The sequence below is a fragment of the Sphaerodactylus townsendi genome, linkage group LG16 (genome assembly GCF_021028975.2).
Source record: "Sphaerodactylus townsendi isolate TG3544 linkage group LG16, MPM_Stown_v2.3, whole genome shotgun sequence".
Lineage (NCBI taxonomy): Eukaryota > Metazoa > Chordata > Lepidosauria > Squamata > Sphaerodactylidae > Sphaerodactylus > Sphaerodactylus townsendi.
This window is the reverse complement of record NC_059440.1, coordinates 21,040,658-21,062,070: the sequence shown is the minus strand read 5'-3', so window position 1 is coordinate 21,062,070 and position 21,413 is coordinate 21,040,658. Positions and strand designations below refer to the sequence as shown.

The 21,413-nt window shown below is 47.4% G+C and overlaps 1 protein-coding gene across 1 annotated transcript in view; it reads right to left on the bottom strand.

Moving 5' to 3' along the window:
* The window catches only part of CHD5 (chromodomain helicase DNA binding protein 5), a 64,201-nt gene that overhangs the window by 11,125 nt on the left and 31,663 nt on the right, over positions 1-21,413 (bottom strand). Inside the window, 18 exon segments of the mRNA XM_048519041.1 lie at positions 229-358; positions 1,599-1,678; positions 3,624-3,783; positions 5,241-5,385; positions 5,945-6,078; positions 7,369-7,457; positions 9,789-9,881; positions 10,262-10,442; positions 12,218-12,261; positions 12,264-12,395; positions 13,945-14,016; positions 14,019-14,069; positions 14,633-14,864; positions 17,238-17,362; positions 18,142-18,259; positions 19,287-19,418; positions 19,789-19,930; positions 21,232-21,405. Of these exon segments, the coding sequence (XP_048374998.1) occupies positions 229-358; positions 1,599-1,678; positions 3,624-3,783; positions 5,241-5,385; positions 5,945-6,078; positions 7,369-7,457; positions 9,789-9,881; positions 10,262-10,442; positions 12,218-12,261; positions 12,264-12,395; positions 13,945-14,016; positions 14,019-14,069; positions 14,633-14,864; positions 17,238-17,362; positions 18,142-18,259; positions 19,287-19,418; positions 19,789-19,930; positions 21,232-21,405 (2,234 nt within the window).

Sequence of the window (21,413 nt, the reverse complement as noted above, 5' to 3'; positions counted from 1 at the left end):
ACTATTCCATACAGGCCCACTGAGTACATGTTAACAGTAATTTTAGAGTCATTTCACTCCTCCAACCTAAAGGTTGAACTAGTGTTCAATTTATTATGAACTCTCGATCAGCTACAGGTTTCACTGCGTCAGGTCTGCCCGACGAATAAGCCGACCCCAAAGCCCTTCAAATCCCACACCTCTAGCCTTCCCAACGTTGCTCATTTCCAGAACAAGGCAAGTCCTGACCTTTACTGGGCTGTTCCAAATGAGGTTCTGCTTTCTCTCCCTCTTCAGTGTTTTCCGTTCCGGATTTTGCTTGGCTCTCAGCACTGTCTTCCCTTTCCTCATTCTCAGCCTTCTCTCCGCCAGCTGGCACCTTGATGCAAAGCACAGTTTGGGTTGCTCCAGGTTCGACAGAGATAAGTATGGCTCACGGCAAATTACCTCCCCCCAAGTCCCACTAGAAACTGCAAACTTTCTGTTGTCTGAACTTAAAACTGGAGGCAAAGGGAAAGGGCTTGTGACCAAGCAGAGATGGGGTGGCCATGGGGTTCTTCCAGTCAGAATCATAGAGTTGGAAAAGACCACAAGGGCCATCAAGTCGCACCCCCTGCCATGCAGGAATACACAATCAAAGCACTCTTGACATATGATCATCCAGCCTCTGTTTACAAACCTCCAAAGAAGGAGACTCCACCACTCTCCAAGGCAGTGAATTCCACTGTTGAACAGCCCTGATAGTCAGAAAGTTCTTCCTAATGTTTAGGTGGAATCTCTTTTCCTGCACATTAAATCCATTACTCCATGTCCTAGTCTCTGAGTCAGCAACAGACAAGCTTGCTCCTTCTTCGCCATGGCATCCCTTCAAATATTCATGTCCACCCTGAACCTTTGCTTCTCCAGACTAAACATATCCAGCTCTCTAAGCCTCTCTTCAGAGGGCACGGATTCCAGACGTTTTAACATTTTGGTTGCCCTCCTCTGGACACATTCCAGCTTGTCAATATCCTTCTTAAATCGCAGTGCCCAGAACTGAACACAGTACTCTACATGAGGTCTGACTAATGCAGAGTAGAATGGTGCAATTACTTCCCTTGATCTAGACACTATACCCCTATTGATGCATCCCAGAATTGCATTGGCTTTCTTGGCTGCCATATCACACTGCTGACTCATGTTCAGTTTGTGGTCTACTAAGACTCCCTTTCACGTGTACTGTTTCAAGCCAGGTGTCACCCATCCAACTGGGAAGGCCTTGTACAACCACCTCTTCACAACAGCTACTAACCGTGGAGACTAAAGGGAACCTTGGTATAGAAAGGTGGCAGACCTTTGAATACTAGTATTGGTCCTTGACAGGAAAATCAGGGTAGCCCTCTTCCAATTTCTGTCTGTGGGCCCCAAATTCTCTAATGCTGAGGAGAAAGTGACTTTTGAAGTACCGCCCTCAAAGAAGCTTCAATTTTAAAATTGTTTAAAAAAATCTGAGAGGGATTTTAAATCAAGGTTAAACTTCATTTTGACCCTCCTTGCCAGGATATTTCAACCAACTGGCCAGGAGGCCAGTGAGTTTCTTGCCCTAGTTGGAAAGAAACCATCAGGTTGATCTCCCTTACCTGACCGTCGCGGGGCTTTTTAACCTTCTCTTCCACTTGTTCCTTCTCCTCAGGAATCCCGAGATGTGTGTCCCCTTTTTCTGAAATGACAGGTGAGTATAGAGGTAAAAAAAATCTGGCAGTATGGAAAACAATGGCGCAGGAATTCACAGAAGTTGAAGGGCATTTTATGGCTATTGTTTATTGTCAGAAAACAAGAGGGTGCTAAGTGTTGCATAGAGTTTTGCGCAAAGTGATGCCAGGAAGCAGTGTGTCCTCAGCAATGCTCAAGACAAGAATTACTTCCTTCTTTCATGGTGGGTAGGAGACTGTCTATGCTCCAGTCAGCTGGGTGGAAAGAACTGGGTGGTTTAGCCTATGCCACATAAGAGAGCCAGCATGGTGCAGTGGTTAAGGTGTCTGACTAGGATCAAATCCCTGTCCTCCCAAGGAAATTTGTTGGGTGACCTTGGGCAAGTGAGAGACAACCAGCGTGGTGGTGTGGTTAAGAGCAGGTGGACTGTAATCTGGAGAACTGGGTACGATTCCACACTCCTCCACCTGAGCAATGGAGTCTTATCTGGTGAACCAGATTTGTTTCCCAGCTCCTACATTCCTGCTGGGTGACCTTGGGTTAGGCACAGTTCTCTCAGAACTCTCTCAGTCTCACCTACTTCAGAAGGTGTCTGCTGTGGGGAGAGGAAGGGAAAGGAATGTACAAGCCCCTTTGAGTCTCCTTACAGGAGAGAAGGGCAGGGTTTAAATACAAACTCCTCCTCCTCCTCCTCCTCTTCTTCTTAATCTGACTGGCTGTTATGGGTTTTCTGGGCTGTATGGTTGTAGTCTGATGGTTTTAGGTCCTAACGTTTTTCCCGCATCTTTGACATATTGTGACATGTCTCTGAAGATACACTAAGCTCAGACCCTCTTACTATTACAATACACTCTAGAATTATCATCAACTTTTTTTATGTGTGAATAATTCAATCGTATATACAATGTATATTACTACTGAACAAACTGGAATCTTCTTATGATGGTCCCAATCTTCTTATGGTCCCAATTATTCCACTTTTCAGCATTGGCACTTTATATTTATAGATATTTATTTGCACATAATAGAACATAAATTATGGATTTGTGTATTCTGTAATAATTATGTTTAGGTGTTTAAATGGAATTATAGGATACATTGTATATATGATTGAATTATTCACACATTTAAAAAGCTGATGATAATTCTAGAGTTTATTGTAATAGCAAGAGGGTCTGAGCTTAGTGTGTCATCTGATCCATTCCAATCTGATACCTTTCATTGGCACACTGGTGCATTTTTTGGTATGTCTCTGAAGATGCCAACTATTGATGCGAGTGAAACGTGAGGAGCTAAAGCCTCTAGGCCATGGTCACACAACCCAGAAAACCCACAACAGCCAACTGATTCTGGCCATGAAAGCCTTCAACAATACATATTAAACATCAGAGGCGTTCCAGGGGTAAATGGCGCCCGGGGACAATTTGTCTCCAGGACGCGCGCCCCAGCCTCTGCCCCCCCCCCCCGCTCCACCCTTGATGCCCCCAGGCTCCACCCCCAGGTTCCCCCTCCAGTCCCACCCTTTCCTGCTCCCCAAGCCCCACCCCCGGCCTCAGTTCTTATAAAAGAAAGTCTCCAAGGCTGGGACTGCAGTCTCTTCTGGCCTGCCTGGAGGGGAGGTCAGAAGAGACTGCAGGCTGCCGGCTGGGAGCCCAGCTGGCAGGGGGGGAAGGGAGTGCGGAGTCCAGGGTGGGATTGAGGGCACTTGGAGGCAGCAGGAAGTCCTGCTGCCTCATCATTTTTGCGTGCCTTGGACGGGATCGAGGCATGCAGAAACGACGAGACAGCAGGACTTCCTGGTCACATGGGGGACTGATTTTGCGCCCCCCACGTGACCAGAAGAGTGGCGCCCGGGGACAAGGGGTACCCCTTGTCCCTAGGCAGATACGCCACTGTTAAACATGACTCCAATGTACAGAACTCTGCAGCAGCCAAGCAGCAAGGGGTTATACCTGGTTGCGATGGGGGTCCCACTGGCCCATTAGCTGGGCTGGCTGGGACCGGAGTGTTTGGGTCCGAAGAGACAACTTCACTGCCTTTCTTGACATCTGGTCCTTCTGGGATCATGTCTGGAGTGCTGTACTTCCCGTTGACGGGTTCAAACTCTTGAACCTGAAACCAACACGGATCAAGAAGAGGAAGGACTTCTAGGTTATTTATTTCTAATGTGTACAGGCTTCTATTTCACCAGGCATCTTCAAAAAATGAAAAACACACTGAACAGTCATAAAGTTAAAGTATTATAAGACAAACGATTGTCTTGCCAAAGAGGCACACAGGACCAGAATTAAAATGGCAACAGCAGAAATTGTTCTGCCCCTTGAGCGCAAAGCTAATAAAAAGTGGTCAAACTAAGTCAAAAGCCTAGCAAAGAATGAAGGTCTCTATGCCCTTGCAACAGCATACAAGTAGAAACACTAGAGCATATCATGTTTCACTGTCCAAATAGGGAATGCTTAAGGTATAAGTATCGACCATTGTTTACATCTTTTAATGTAGATATGACAGATGATCAAAGGATAAAGTATTTCCTGGATGGATCAAATCAGGATTTTTCTGAATTAGTTGCCAAGTTTCTGTTGGATATAATTGGCACATCTGCTAAGGGAGATTTTTATATTAAATGATGGTTATTTGAGTTGTAACTATGTTATTCTGGTTGTAAAACGTTTCTGGTTACAAATTGTTTTACTGTATGATGCCAATAAAGGCTTTGTGTGTGTGTGTGTGAATGAAGGTCTCTGATTGACATCAGGGGTCAATTATGCCAATTCAACCAGCCCAGGAGTTAGCTGAGGTGAGCGGAGCAGTTTCTTGGACCTGCCTGGGGCAACAGCACCTATGACCGTAATAAAGAGTTTGATTTGATATGAGGAATAGGCTCGCCTGTCACCTCCTCCCAGGCCGCTGGTGTCCAAGTTGAGTTCAGCAGGGCCAAGGGGGGAGGAAAAGCAGAAGGAATTGGCCCCCATGGTGGATGCCATTAGAGCAGTTTTCTAGAGCCAGTTGTATTTTATTCGTACAATGGGCTTTACTACTAGTCTCCAGATAAAAGGAGCAGGCCATAGGTGACATGAAAGACCTCCACCCGAGACCCTGGAGGGCCACCACCAGTCCGAGTGGACAATACTGATCTTGATGAACTGATGAACATGGTGTTGTGGTTAAGAGCAGGTAGATTCTAATCTGGAAAACCGGGTTTGATTCCCCACTCCTCCACCTGAGTGGTGGAGGCTTATCTGGTGAACCAGATGTGTTTCCGCACTCCTACATTCCTGCTGCGTGACCTTGGTCTAGTCACAGTTCTTCAGACCTCTCTCAGCCCCACCTAGCTCACAAGGGGTCTGTTGTGGGGAGAGGAAGGGAAAGGAGCTTGTAAGCCACCCTGAGTCTCCTGACAGGACAGAAAGGTGGGATATAAATCCAAACTCTTCTTCTTCTTCTGATACCTACTGACAGCCTTTGTGTGTGTCTGCATCTAACTCCATACCACCCTCAGCAGAATTGGCTGCTCACTAGAGACGGTGCCACCTACCTGGAGAGTCACAAGGAAAGAGCTACTCACCCACCTTCTTCCTTACTAGGGACATCACGCCGATGCGCGTCAGCACGTGCTGGCGAGATAGCCCCTCCCGGGGGACGCCATCGGCAAAGGTCTCAGCACCGTCGGCCCCAGGTTCACACAAATGTCTCATGAACAGGGACACATAAGCCCTGGTGGGAAAGGAAGGCAAGGATGACTCGTATCTTCTTGGGAGAAAGCGGAAGTGGTAATCACTGATAACTAAAGGGAAACTCCACAAATGCATGGCACAGGAAAGGTCAATTATTGGCTACTAGCTGTGGAGCTTCCATGAGAGGAGGCAGAGTACCTCCAAATTGCTGGGAGGCAAAAACGGAGCGGCTTTGGCCTTTATACCTCACCTGGCATGCCTTCTAGGGAAGGTTGCCAGCTTCAGGTTGGGAAACACCTGAAGATTTGGGGGGTGGAGTCTGAGGAGGGCGGGGTTTGGGAGGAGGGGGGAGGGACTTCCATGGGCCATAATGCCATAGGGTTCGCCTTCCAAAGCAGCCATTTCCTCCATGTGAAGTGGGGAATTACGCAAAAACGGTGAAAAATTTAACATGCGCAACACGATTTCCTCCTCCAGTGTATGCCTGAATTAAGTACAACCGTGGAAGGCTGAATCTATTTCATTCCTCAGTCCTGCTCAGTTTGTGGCCCAGCCGAATCAGGCTGGGGAGAACAGGATAGGAGGGGTCACACCACTACCTGAACTCCTTCTCGCTTTTCCCACGGAGGTCCCGCACGAGCCAGTGGGAGTTGAAGGCATCTTGTGGGGGCATGCCCCAGCGCATAATGGCATTCAGGAAGGCTTTCCGCTGTCGGGCGTTGAATCCCAGCACCTGTGAGAGAGGCAAGAAGCAGGAGAAAACACGTCACGTTTCTTCCATGCTCCACCCGGTATATTAATAATATAATATAATATAATATAATATAATATAATATAATATAATATAATATAATATAATATAATCCTTCCTTCCTTCCTTCCTTCCTTCCTTCCTTCCTTCCTTCCTTCCTTCCTTCCTTCCTTCCTTCCTTCCTTCCTTCCTTCCTTCCTTCTTAATTGATTGATTGATTGATTATATTATATTATATTATATTATTTTATATTATATTATATATAATATAATATAATATAATATAATATAATATAATATAATATAATATAATCAATCAATCAATCAATCAATCAATTAGGAAGGAAGGAAGGAAGGAAGGAAGGAAGGAAGGAAGGAAGGAAGGAAGGAAGGAAGGAAGGAAGGAAGGGAGGAAGGGAAGGAAGGGAAGGAAGGAAGGAAGGAAGGAAGGAAGGGAGGGAAGGAAGGAAGGAAGGAAGGAAAGGAAAAAGAAAGAAAAGGAAAGCAGCAGAAAGAAAGGTTAAAAGAAAGAAAGAAAGAAAAGAAAGAAAGGTACAGCAAAAAGAAAGAAAGAAAGAAAGAAAGAAAGAAAGAAAGAAAAGGATGTCCGGATAACGGCACCACTGGCAGACGTGGGAAACCTTTTCTAGCCGCACTGCCCAGGGGACACATATGGGGTCAAATGTCCCCGGGCTGCGTCCATTAATCACATGAGGGGTGGAAAATTGCCCCCCCACATCCCTCCTCCTTTCCCCCAGGTCCATACACTGACTTCAGAAAAACATTTGAATTAGAGTCGCGGAGGGAGGAGGTGGACACTTGCTCCATACAGGGGGGGAGGGGGGGGACCCAGATTTTTGCACCGGGCTACACGACCCTTCTAGATACTTCTGTCTTTCCATGACCCAAAGCTTAATGCCTAAACGCTGCATCAGAAAGAAATTGGAACCACTCTCTGAGGCACTCAACAGTCGCCATGACAGGGGCCCTTTCCTCACTTACCTTTTTCCGAGGGTTGCTGCCCGGTGAATTCCCAGCTGGCCCACATCCCCTGGCTACAGCCTCGGCGTCTTCACAACCCCTCGCTCTGCAGCGGGGTCATCAAAAGGCACCAGGGGATGCCTCAAGACTGAGGGGCGCCACAGCAGCTTTGCTTGCCAGCAGTTGGCGCTGTCTTGCCGTAAAGTCCCCTCGTGGGGAGTGTCGACCCGCCACTTCCTCTCCTCAAGTAGCAGCGCTTCATGCAGAGTGGGGAAAGGCCCTAAGACTGACCTCAATGTTCCCCCCAACTCTTGCCAACAATGGTGGGAGTGGCTTGTCCCGGTCGCTTTTCAGCTGTCTCCTGGACTGCCTCCGGCCACCTGCAGTGCATTGGAGAAAGTCAGCATCAGGACACTTTGCAGAATAAATCCCAACCATACCCAAGGGCTGAAACAGTCTTTCAAATACATGCCAAAAATGTACAAGGAAATGATTCACTGATAAGCTATTCAATGCAATAGCTAAATGAAACTTCTATAATGAGATGCAGTATGTAAAATGCAGGCCACAAACGATAAGGAAAGATTCAAGTGAATAGCTGTTTCGGTCTGAAGCAGCCAAAAAATGTTAAGCGTCCAACAGCATCTTTAAGACCAACCCATTTTCATGCTCAATATAAGCTTTTGTGCCCATGTACATGGTGAGGAGTTTTATTTACTTTTTAACAAAATGTTTATCCCGCTTTCCAGACCAAATAGGATCTCCAAGGCAGCCAAATTTAAATCACGTCATAAAATGAGTTAAACCCAAAAATAAAACAGTCGAAAAAAACAGTAATTAAAATGTAGGGCTGGAAGGGGAAGTCATTAAGAACATAAGAACATAAGTACTAGCGTGCTGGATCAGACCAGAGTCCATCTAGTCCAGCACTCTGCTACTCGCAGTGGCCCACCAGGTGCCTTTGGGAGCTCAACGAGCCTGGGCATTGAGGGGATGCCAGGATAGGGTGGATTTTACTTATTGGCAAAAGACAGTGATGGAAAGCAACAAATGAATACTCTGGAAGTGGGAGTTACACAGCCTTTTGAATTGCCCAAAATCAGGGCAGAGTTAGTACAGGTTCAGGTGCATATGGGGACCTCAATGTCCTCGGACTCTGACCACTTAGTCTCATGTATGGAAAAATCGCCTTCCACACCCTTCCTCCTTCTGTTGTTTGGTCATGGTGGGGGAGGGCGGCTGCCCATATGTGTGGGGAGAGGGGTGAAGAAACTCAGGTTTTGCACTGGGCTACATTTTCCCTAGATACGCCTCAGAGACAGGAGCACCCCCAAACATTACTGCTGTGGTCAAGTAGTTCGTAAAGCAGTAGGAAATCCTTAAAGCAGGGGTAAATAACAGCAGTCTCTTGGCAGCCCTCAGAGGTTCCTTAACCATACTCCCACCAGTCCCACCCAACATGAGCATTGGCTATACTGGCAAGGGCTGATGGGAATTGTAGTTCATGAACATCTGGAGGGCCGCGAGTTTGACACCTGTGCCTTAAAGCATGGCAGTGCCTTCACATATGGGTGCATTGCTCTTCTGTCCTCCATTTTATCCCTACAACTACCCAATGAGGTAGCTTAGAGGTATTAGGAGCAGCAGTGGCGTAGGATATTAAGAGCTTGTGTATCTAATCTGGAGGAACCGGGTTTGATTCTCCGCTCTGCCGCCTGAGCTGTGGAGGCTTATCTGGGGAATTCAAATTAGCCTGTACACTCCCACACATGCCAGCTGGGTGACCTTGGGCTAGTCACAGCTTCTTGGAGCTCTCTCAGCCCCACCTACCTCACAGGGTGTTTGTTGTGAGGGGGGAAGGGCAAGGAGATTGTAAGCCCCTTTGAGTCTCCTGCAGGAGAGAAAGGGGGGATATAAATCCAAACTCTTCTTCTATTGTGACAGGCCCAAGATCACCCAGCAAGCTTTCTCGGCTCAGTGGGGCTTAGAACCTGGGTCCGCCAGATCCTAGTTCGACACTCTAGCCCAGTGATGGCGAACCTTTTCGAGACGGAGTGCCCAAATTGCAACCCAAAACCCATTTATTTATTGCAAAGTGCCGGCAATTTAACCTGAATACTGAGGTTTTAGTTTAGGAAAAAACAGTTGGCTCCGAGGCATGCGTTACTCAGGAGTAAGTTTGGTGGTAGTTGGTGGCTTTGCTTTGAAGCAACGTGTACACTCTTCCAACGGGTGAATCCACAACCCTAGGGAGGGTTTACTCAGGAAGCAAAGTTTTTCTCCCATTGCCAGCAACTGAGCTTTACTCCCAGGTAAGCATTGCACTTTTAGTTCTTTGTCTGAAAATCAGTAGGGTTGCTAACAGCTAACAGGGGTTACCTACACTGCTTCCCCAAATTAGGTTTAATGCTAATAATCGAGCCCAGCTGCCCAGTGGCCAGCTCTAGATGTGTAAGGGGTGAGGCTTAATTCTGTTTTCAGAAGTGTCTAACCCAGAGAGGGGGTCGAGTCAGCCACCTCTGGCACCCATGCCATAGGTTCGCCACCACTGCTCTAGCCACTACCCTATCAGTTCACAACAGAATTGATTCTGACAGCAGAATGAATCCATGGGGTCCAACCACACAGTTCCAGAGAGAGCAGCCGTGCACTTCCTTAGACTCCACAGTCTGGGCTCAAGCCATCAGGAGGATAATAAATGCCAGACTCACTCTGACCTTCCGGCCTCTCCTCAAAGTCTTCGTCCTCATCTTCAGAGCCGATGGAATACTCCGACTGATTGTCGGAGAGCTCATCTTGCCACTCTGTGGAGGAAGAGGTGGACGTGGAATCTCAGTGGGGCAGCAAACTAGAGATCCCTCGTGGCATGAGTTGGAGCCTGACCTCACATTTGCTTCCAGGTCTGTCTTGGGTCAAGTCACAGCAGATGTCTGCTGGAAGAGCTCTGCTCGGAACCCCCAGTCATGTTTAAGCTGACTTCTCAAGTGCATGGAAGTGTGATTTGGACTGGGGCATGGAGTATTAGGTCTCTCCCCGACTTTCATTTTCCCCACCTGCTCCAGGAAGAGCTATTCGCCCCACTGGGAAAACTTACACAGACAGACAGACTACACATACATTTTTTTTCCAAATGGGGCAATCTCCCCCAGCAGGCCAACTGGCTCCACGGCACTCCAGCCTTGGCTCTGGTCCCTCTTTGGGACAGCTACATTGTAGTTGGGACCTGCTTTATGGACTCTCTTGCCCTTCCCAAGATTACGAGCCAAATCTTCCTGCTGTTGTTCATAATGGTGCCTCAACAGCTTCTCCCAATAATCAGGGTCCACGTTTTCCTCTTGCTTGATGATTTCACGCTCCACTTCTTCCTGCAACCACAAACGACAATGAGAACGGGGAAGGGGATTTACACTTCAGTCCGGGGAAAGATCTGGGATTCTCAAAGAGGCACAACCCCCTCCTCTCCAGATGGGAATGCACCAGCCGGGTTATAAAGATAGGGCTTATAACTGGGCACATCATCGCTTGCCTCCAAATAGGACAAATATTTCCATTTACGACACTTTTGTTTTAAATTAAACTTGAACTCACTGGAATAAAAGGGGGAAAAGTGTATTCCGATCAGAGCTGGAATCAGATTGAATTCAATTAATTTAATGTATTTATACCCCATCTTTTTGCCCAATGGGGACTCAAAGCAGCTGATATCATTCCCCTCTCTTCCCTTTTATCCTCACAACAGAGAGAGAGAATAATTGGCCAAAGGTCACCTAGTAAGCTTCCATGGCCGAGAAGGGGATTGGAAGCTGGTTCTTCCCATGTACTAGTCCAGCTTCTAACCACTGTACCACACACACTGTCTCCCAGTTAGTGCCATGACTCGAGTCTTTGCCTCAATAGCCCTTCATGCAACTTGACATCTGATCAGCATGGTGTAGTGGTGAAGAGGAGGTGGACTCTAGTCTGGAGAACTGAGTTTCATTCCCACTCCTGGTTTCCCACGAGAATCCTCCTTCTTGTGGGAGGTCAGGAGACATTCTAGACACCAATTCAGCCACTCCCAGGATCCACACCTCTCCCAGAAATCCTTTCTCAGCTGCTGCAGCTGTTCATTTAAGGCCTTCTCCATAGTAGCCACCAATCAGAAACAAGCAGTCTTCCACCCCCAGACACCCTCAAATATTTTGAGGGGTGAACGTCCATGGCTCTGACATGGATGACCCAGAATAGCCTGATCTTGCCAGATCTCCAAAACTACGGTGGGGTGGCTCTGGTTAGCACTTGGATGGGAGACCACCAAGTTGGTGCTACAGGCTACACAATGGCAAACCATCTCTGTTTTGCTCTTGCCTTGGAAACTCTATGGGTCATCAAGAAGAAGAGGAGGAGGAGGAGGAAACCCTGTGGGATAGGTGGGGCTGAGAGAGTCCTGAAGAACTGTGACTAGCCCAAGGTCACCCAGCAGGAATGTAGGAGTGCGGAAACACATCTGGTTCACCAGAAAAGCCTCTGCCACTCAGGTGGAGGAGAGGGGAATCAAACCCAGTTCTCCAGATTAGAATCCACCTGCTCTTAACCACTACACTACACTGGCTCTCAAGTTGGATGGATAGCACTTTCCACCACCACCACCACCTCCGTTTCCATTTTTTTTGTTAAAAGGACTAAAAAAATGAATCTTCTGGAATTTTGTGTAGTGCACAAACCCAGTCTAAGCATCGAGCATGTGTTTAGGGTGCATTCTTGGTTCACACAGAGCAACGGGAAGGCCCAACAGAAGTGGCCAACACCCTCAAGAACTCTGTGATTGCTAGAATATGCAACACACAAACCGGGCTCCTTCAGCCTAAATAGAAAGGGTTCTGTGAAGCTGGAAAGTTTGAAAGCCACAGGACTAAGGAGTGGCATTCTGGTGGGCAGACGAATTTTACCAAAACTGGTGTCTATTAAAATTCATTTATGTGGTATCTTTTTGCCATGGTGATTTCTAAAAACTGACACCGTTAGTACTGTAGAATCTCGTGTGTCATAAGCTTCCTCGAGGTGGGAAGAGGAACATGTAATATACTTGTTTAAAAATATGTATTTTCAAATATCTAAAATCGAGACGACCAAAGGAAATCCATTATGCTGGGCACATTACCACACCGTCCTCTTCTCTCACAACATACTGGGCCACTTTAAAGAGCTGAGATACTCATTCATGCTCTGGAAGTTCGTATCAGATCGCCGGTGTAGCATCCCACAAGGGTCCAACAGCTTCGAGATGGCCGCGTCGTCGTAATGGATCACGCTGATGTCCTCCACATCTTTGTTTTCGCCTGTGAGGGAAAGAAAGCGGGCTGAGGCAAGAAGTCACACAAAGAAGATCCGCAGCTGGGAGGTGAACGGGGTTGCCTTCACAGAACCAGCAATGATCGAAAACTGCTATGGAGAATTTTCAGGAGACCCAAGCAAACCACATGCAGAGCCTCCATAGGGACAGGCCTGGCCTACCTGGTTACCGATTTCCAAGAGTCTTATTCAACCGATTCACTTGTATTAATTTAAAAAGAAAATATTTGCGTTGGGTAACGAGAAATAAAAGCTACCTACAAAATTACATTTCAGATTGTTGTTTTATCTGAATCAAACTTCCCTTAGCTTGTGCTTCAGTGGCCCTTTGTGAGTCCAACTGGATTTTTGGGAGATAGGAAGAAGAAGAAAGAAGAAGAAGTAAAGAAGAAGAAGAAGAAGAAGAAGAAGAAGAAGAAGAAGAAGAAGAAGAAGAAGAAGAAGAAGAAGAAGAAGAAGAAGAAGAAGAAGAAGAAGAAGAAGAAGAAGAAGAAGAAGAGGAGGAGGAGGGAGGAGGAGGAGGAGGAGGAGGAGGAGGAGGAGGAGGAGGAGGAGGAGGAGGAGAGGAGTTTGGATTAATATCCCCCCTTTCTCTCCTGCAGGAGACTCAAAAGGGCTTACAATCTCCTTGCCCTTCCCCCCTCACAACAAACACCCTGTGAGGTAGGTGGAGCTGAGAGAGCTCTGAGAAGCTGTGACTAGCCCAAGGAGTCACCCAGCTGGCATGTGTGGGAGTGTACAGGCTAATCTGAATTCCCCAGATAAGCCTCCACAGCTCAGGCGGCAGAGCTGGGAATCAAACCCGGTTCCTCCAGATTAGATACACAAGCTCTTAACCTCCTACGCCACTGCTGCTTCACACTGTCTGACCTATTTTCTCCCAGAATTCCACTATGTGCTGCCCACAAAGACTCGTCTTTGCCCTGAATGAGGAGGGGTATGAATTATTTCTGAGTCCACAGATAAGATTGCCAAATTGAGGAGTAGCTTAAAACAAATATGAAGAGTCATTAAAAGAATCTTCCACAGCACTCTAAGCCTGAACCAAGGTCAGCTGAACCAATGGAGCCTCCACATTCAAAGGCAGTATACCACTGCCACAAGGGCAATACAAGAAGAAGGTGTAGACCCTGTGGTTTACCCTCCAAAGGAATTGGTTGGCCACTGTATAAGAAAGGATGGTGGTTTTGATGGACCACTGATCTGAACAAACAGGATCTTATTAGGTTCTTATCTGATCTTAGGGCAAGTCCACAAATCTCCTGCTCCTTAACGCTGGAAAACACAATGAGATTCTAATTCTATCACTGTAAATGAGCCTCCACCTTTGACTCTGCCTTGTCCAGCCCTGTCCACACAACTACCTTCATCGCCTAGTCAGCTGCCAATTCTGACAGTCCGATTCACCAAATCTACAGGGCAGCTTGCATACCGGAGTTTCCACGCACATTTTCCAGTACACAAAGACCAAGCACAACAACACATCACAAGGGAACGGAGAGCTGAGTGGCACTCCGGTCTCTGCCAGTCACTCACCCGGTGGGGGGGCACCATGCTTCTTCTTCATGCCAGGCGTCACTGTCCCCTAATTTTAGAGTATTGGAGCCTAAAAGGTCATGATGCGCCAGGCAGTCCGATTCGCTGGCCCTGAGATATCATACCTGTGAACAAGGGAAGCAGATCCTTGGGCTGTGGAGGCTTTTTAAAAAATATCTGCTCAGCCAATCAGATCTCTGTTGGCCAACAGAAGCTCACTAGTCCAGCCCATTTTCTAAAAATACTTGGTGAACCCCAGGAAAGGCATTGGTGGGCACCATGTTGGAAACTCTTGGCCCAGTTTGCGGATCAGGACTTTCTTCTAGAGCAGGAGTCTGCGAACATGGGTTTCTCTTCAGATGTTCATGGATCATAATTCCCAGGAGCCCTGCCACTTGGCCATGCTGGCAGGGGTTGCTGGGAATTGTAGTCCATGAACATCTGGAGAGCTGTAGTTTGCAGACCCCTGTTTTAGCGGCACTTTCCCCTCAAATTCTCAAGCGCACACAGACACATTTCTTCAAGGACACTAAACTGAAGAACACATTCTCCAAGTCCAGAGTGGTCCCCTTTCTTACATGTTCTTCCTCCTACCACTAAACCTCCAATTTTGACCCCACCAAATCGACCTCATCCCTGCAGAGAGACGGAGTCATGCCCCACTGAACCCACAGCCATTCCGTCACACCTTCAACATCATCTTTGAAAAGCTCCTCTGTTCCGAACTTCAGGATATCGTCCAGCTCTTGTTTCGTCATGGAGCCAGACTTGGAGCCGAGGCCTGGACGCACCACCAGATGCGTCAACATCATCTTCCTCTTGGCCACCTGGGTTATCCGCTCCTCAACTGAGGCCCTCGTCACAAAGCGGTAGATCATCACTTTCTTGTTCTGCCCGATCCGGTGGGCTCTGCTGAACGCCTGCGCAAAGGGGCAGAGAGAGGCACAGAATCGTGGGAAATACAAAATGCCTCTTCTGCCCTCCCCCTGTCCTCCAAAGCAGAAAAGTTTCCCCCTCCTGTTACCCAAAGAACTGGCTTAACAGAGACACCAAGACCAGAAATCCCAAAGGAATTTATAGAACATAAAAACAGCTCTGCTGGAGCCATACTGAGAACCCTCTTCCTACCTCCAGTAACCTCTCACTAGGTACAACACCTTGCAAGTGCTGTCAGCCTTCAGAAGGGGAAGGGGAAGGCCTCTAAGACCAGTTTTTAGCCCTCCAGGGGAACTGGTTGGCTACCATGTGAGACTAAATGGACCACTGAACATGCTGAACTAAATGGACCACTGATCTGCTTGAGCAGAGCTTTTTTAATGTTCCTATGATGCTTTCTTGCCACCTCGCCTCTTGTGGGACCTCATGCTTGGCAGAAGATCCTGCAGTATGCCCTCAAGTGGACCCGTCAGTAGAGACTGATCTTCTCTGAACCCCACTCTCCCAGGATGCCACAAGACACAGATCCAAAACCACCAAGGTAGAGCCAGGTAACACTCTGGATACATGAAGCTTATACTGAGCTAGTCCATTTGTCCGTCAAGGTCCATGTTGTCTACTCAGATTGGCCGAGGCTCTCCAGAACTTTCCTGTCAACTGGAACAGGTCCAGAGGAGGTCCAGAGTCTTTCCTGTCAACTGGAACAGGTCCAGAGGAGGGCAACCAAAATGGTCAAAGGTCTGGAATCCATGCCCTATGAGGAGAGTTAGGGAGCTGAGGATGCTTAGTTTGGTGAAGAGAAGGTTAAGAGGTGACATGATAGCCATGTTTAGATATTTGAAGGGATGTCATGCTGGTGCGGGAGCAAGCTTGTTTGCCTAGTACAGCTGCTAGTATTTGAACCGGCCTGCATAGCTGACCTCGTAACAGGTTGGAGCTAGGACTCTCAAAATTCTCCCAAGTTATCTTTTTTGTTTTAGACACACACATAGAAAAATGTTGTGTAGGCATGTGGGCCTTGTACCCATTCCAGTCCAGCTTCCGCCTTGGCCCAAGGACCAAGACCAGCACTGTTGGTGCTTTTAGATCTCACCACAGCATTTGACATGGTCAATTACAATCCCACCATTACTATAGTGTGGAGTACGGCCTTTAACTGGTTGACTTTGTTTCTCCAGCAGCAGAGACAGTGGGCAGAACTGGGGGAGGAAGTTTCTCAGCAGCATCCCCTAGTCTGAGCACCGCCTCAGGGGGGAATCATCTCCCAATGTTATTTAACATCTAGATACAACCTCTGACCCAGCCAGTTCAGAATTTGGGCTGGTTTGCCATCAATATGCTGATGACACCCAGCTTTTTCTGTTGATGGAGGGTCAGCCCTGGATATTCTGGTTCAGTGCCTGGAGGCTGGTTGCCCCAGAGCAGTCTGGAATCAAATCCAGCAAAGATGGAGATCCTGTAGCTAGGAAAACTTTGGGGACTCCAATTGCCAAATCTGAACAGTAAGCCTTTAACACCGTGGTGGCGAACATATATCTCCAGATAGATTCATGGACTACATTATCCCGCATCCTGCCAGCTGCATGCCCCGACTGGGCATGCTGGCAGGGGCTGATGGGAATTGTAGTCCATAACATCTGGAGTGCCAAAGGTTCGCCACCACTGCAAACATCTGCCTCTACTGTCAAAAGCCTAGCTATGATCCTGAAGTCCACCTTGTCCATGCGGAGGCCCCTTCCGCACATGCAGAATAATGCACATTCAATCCACTTTCACAACTGTTTGAAAATGGATTTTGCTATTCCACACAATAAAATCCAGCTTCAAAATGCATTGAAAGTGGATTGAAAGTGCATTATTCCGCATGTGCGGAAGGGGCCTGAGCTAGACAGGCATTATGCCCTCCGTCCTTCCCCTCCAAAACAATGTTTTTTAAAAAAGCAACTTTGTGATTAAGCCCCCAACAAAAAGATCCACACTGAAAACAAACAGCTCACACAGAAAACAATGTTCAACAGCACCAAGACGCTAACATGCGGCCAGCTTTTGTGAAACGCCATAAAACGAATAGCGTACAAAATACTTCTCTCGTGCAAAAGCATAAGTGCGCAGGGGTGAGACGGGGTGAGATTAATACACGAGGAAGCGACGGCAGGCATGCACTTCCCGGAAACATCAGCAGCTCTTTGGCGTGGAAAGACAAATGGATTTGGGAGGAACTTGGAGCACTAGAAACCTTGTTGTGGGGGAGGGGGGACAGAGAAGAGAAGCAAGGAAGGCAAAAGGAAACACAGCAGGGCCCAGGGAGTGGCTGAGGTTTTGGATGGCAAAAAAAAGGGAAAAGCTAGAAAATTAACCTGAATGTCATTGTGCGGATTCCAATCAGAATCGTAAATTATGACCGTGTCGGCCGTAGCAAGGTTTATGCCCAAACCACCAGCTCGGGTAGAGAGCAGGAAACAGAACTGCTGAGCTCCAGGAGCTGAGAATGACAAGAAATCCACAGGGTTGGGGTGGGGGAGCAACAGGGTCAGAGACAGAAAGGAAGTCAGGGTTAGCGAGAAAAGCACAGACGTTACAGGAAGTCCTGGAAACATCCTGACTAGAAGAAAAGAAGCCAGGACAGGTTAGTGGTGGACAAGGTGGGATGGGTTAAGGCCTGGGGCAGGCACAGGACAAACATACAGACTGAATACCCTTTCTCGGGGTCCTCCGATTTAAACAAGAGGGTGCCCCATTCATCCAGCTCAACTAACTGCCCTATGCATATGGCGGGAGTCACTCCTTTCATCCGAGTCATAAATTCCCTGGCCAAGTGCTGAGAATGGCTTGATTGCATGAGAAATCAACTAATTACCCAACGGCCCCTGTGAGCCCAAAGCACACTTGCAGGTGAGGTTGCCCTCTGTGTCTCTGCGTGAATATCTGTCCTGACCATCCATCCTTCCCTTTTTACTTATTTGGGGTCTGGAAATTAAGCAGTGTAAAGCTTTGGTACATAAGAGCCACCCTTTTTGGCAATGCCTCGTCAGAACCGACAAAGCCTCGAAAAGAAATTGTGGGACTTGTATCAACCAAGAATTAGTCTTCCTAAATAGAGAAAACTTTCAATAAAGAAAAAAAAACTTTATTAGAAACATCATCAGGCTACTGGCCACAAGACTTCAACCTTGCAAGCTTTCAGTGGTTCAGAATACATGAACGGTTTCCAAATACCAGTTGACAAATTGCATCCTAAATGGGAAATCCAAAGGAAAGTACCATTGAATCTGTCAATGGCTTCCTGCCTCAACCCTCCGGTAATCCCGCCGTCGATCCGCTCGTATTTGTAACCTTCAAATTCTAAGAAATCTTCCAGCAAGTCCAGCATTTTGGTCATCTAGCAAAACAAAACAAAACAATGAACTAGTGCATCATAAGGAAAAAAACAGTTTAAATGCTCCTGCAAGTCCAAATTGCCATCCCATTGTAGAGGCTGCCCAAAGAATCTCTGCATGATTCCCTGTTCTGGTCTTGCCTCCTTCACAATTAGCCTCTACTAGGATTTGATGATTTTGCCCTATCTCTGCAATGAATGTGACTGGATCAATCATTAAGTCCTGACACAAAGATGTGTGTGTGTGAGGGGGGATTACCTCTCCTTCGAGGAGACTTCCCACTGCATCTCTGCAAGAGTTGCTGCATTAACCCGCCTCTTTTTGATGAGGAGGCACATTCAGACCAATTCATGCAGAAACACAGGCAATGGGATCCTCTAACAGTGTGCAATACTCTCATATATCTTTTGGGAGAAAAAGTGAAGGCGACTCTTAACTCTTGAAAAAGTTAAAACTTTTCTCAGTTAAAAGTCCTCAGTTCTGGGGACAAACTGCTGTTTACATTTCTATTCAAGTTCTCCATACAGACTTACAACATAAGGCCTTTTGGTACTATGTATCACTTGTAAAGCTCTTTGCATCGTAAGTCTGAGACAACAGTGGTTTTCTTGTGGCCGATGGCAAAGCAAGATTTGAACCAAGGACTCCCTGCTTTGCTGTTCAGTTCCCTACCACTATGCACTAGCTCATACAGTACCACAACGGTGAACCTCTCTCACGACAGTGTATTTCTGCCCAGCACTTCAGCTAATGGGCTCAGTTTCACCCTGTTTCTTCTGCCCTGCTCTCTTCAGCCCCCTTCTATTCTTTAGATTTTCCTCTAGGACAGGGGTAGGAATTTCTGACTCTCAGGAGGTTCAGGAACTACAATGGCCTCCCATCAGTTTTACCAGCATGGCCAATTACTGCCATGCTGGACAGAGGCTGATGGGGAATCTATAGTTCCTGAACATTCGAGAGCTTCCAGGTTCCTACCCCGTTTCCAGTAGGAAGTTTGCAAATTGCCTATTTGGGTCACCTGAGCCTCACCTGGGAGAAAATGAGCACCCGGTGGCCTCCATCCCGCAGTTTTTTCAGCATCTTCTGCAGTAGCATCAGCTTCCCTGAAGACTTCACCAGAGAGCTGCCATCATAGGACCCGTTTGGTAATACTGGGGCTTCCTAAAACAGCACCAAAGAGGAGTGAGGGGGAAGGGCTGATCCATCACGGGGGGGGGGGGGCAGCATCTGCTGCACAGCTCTTGTTGAATGACAGTGAGCTGTAAGCATCCTATCTCAATCAATTACTCCTCATTGTCATCCACAACAAAGCCTCAGCATCCAAAAATGAATTTGATCTTGTTCTCCCCACAAAATCCACACTAACTTCCTCTTCTTTTCTGGGCTCCCCTGAAGTTTGGACTCCGAGGACTGGGAAAATCCACCGTGCGATAACTGAGAGGGATGATCCCCCTGGGTGGTGGTGAGTCGTCTCAGATGCTCACCTCGGAGGTGCCAGCACAAAAGCAGAAAACAAATCAAACAGACCTACCATGGCTGCCACAGGGAAAAGATAGGGGTGATTGCAACACTTCTTCAGATCCATCATGATGTTGAGAAGCGACACCTGGCTGCCACCCCCTTTGGAGTTCAGGGCTTCAAAGTTCTTCGTCAGGATTAGCTTGTAGTACTTTCTACACAGACAGAGGTGGGAAAGACCATCAAACAAGGGATAGAAGAAGATTTATATCCCACCTTTCTCTCCTGTAAGGAGACTCAAGGTGGCCTTCAAGCTCCTTTTCCTTCCTCTCCCCACAACAGATCCCTTGTGAAGTAGGTGGGGCTGAGAGAGTTCTGACAGAATTGTGACTGGCCAAAGGTCACCCAGCAGGAATGTAGGAGTGTGGAAACACATCTGGTTCACCAGATAAGCCTCTGTCACTCAGGTGGAGGAGTGGGGAATCAAATCTAGTTCCCCAGATTAGAATCCACGAGCACTTAACCACTACACCACACTGGGTACCTCCGGAACCATCAGCTTCTCCCTCAAATGTAGCTCTTTTGTGGATGGCTCCTGATTCTTTCTTTCTTTCTTTCTTTCTTTCTTTCTTTCTTTCTTTCTTTCTTTCTTTCTTTCTTTCTTTCTTTCTTTCTTTCTTTCTTTCTTTCTTTCTTTCTTTCTTTCTTTCTTTCTTTCTTTCTTTCTTTCTTTCTTTCTTTCTTTCTTCCTTCCTTCCTTCCTTCCTTCCTTCCTTCCTTCCTTCCTTCCCTCCCTCCCTCCCTCCCTCCCTCCCTCCCTCCCTCCCGTCTGTCTGTCTGTCTGTCTGTCTGTGTACTTATTTCTTGCCCATCACTGAAGTTCCTGGGAGGGGCACAGTCATAAAACAATCTTAAAACCATCATAAAATCTACCTTAAAAACTATCCCCGTACCCCATTCTAGCCCTCCTAAAAATACATAATCATCTCTGCCCCATAACGCACGCCCCCCCCACCCCCCACGCTTCAAAAATTGGGCTGGGGTTGCACCAATAGAGTGCTGGTACGGCATTAAACTCACAGAAGCATCGAAGCAACCACTAGAGGGAGCACAACACATGAAGAAAGGAGGGGATATGACACACCACAGGCCCACAAGCCACAAAAACAACACGTGGAAAAGCCCACTGCATGTTGCTACAGCTATGGTGCTACATCGCCTTCCAGGAGCACTCACATGGGAAATCTTTGGCAGACTGGTCTGGAAGCACTCTGGCAACTCACCATTTATTATAGCTTCCCTTCCTCAGCAATGGACTTTATTCCCCCTCCCGCAAATAGCAGGTCAGCATACCCTCATTCACAATGGGAAGCTATAGCAATGGGTCAAATAACCTTTGGAGCCCCTAGACCACAAGAGATGAAAGCATCCCTCATCAGATCTCTTAAGGAAAGCCATGGCTCAACCCAGTCCGTCCTGGCCGAACACGTGCAAGTCTCGAGGGACAAGGACTTACTTCTGCATCTGACTGAGTTCCACCCTCACGATCAACTCCGTCTTGGCAGGCATGTTTTTGAACACGTCGGCCTTCAGCCTCCGAAGCATGTGAGGGCCCAAAAGGTCATGCAGTTTTTTAATCTGATCTTCCTTGGAGATATCAGCAAACTCTTCCAGGAACCCTTCCAAGTTGCTATAGGA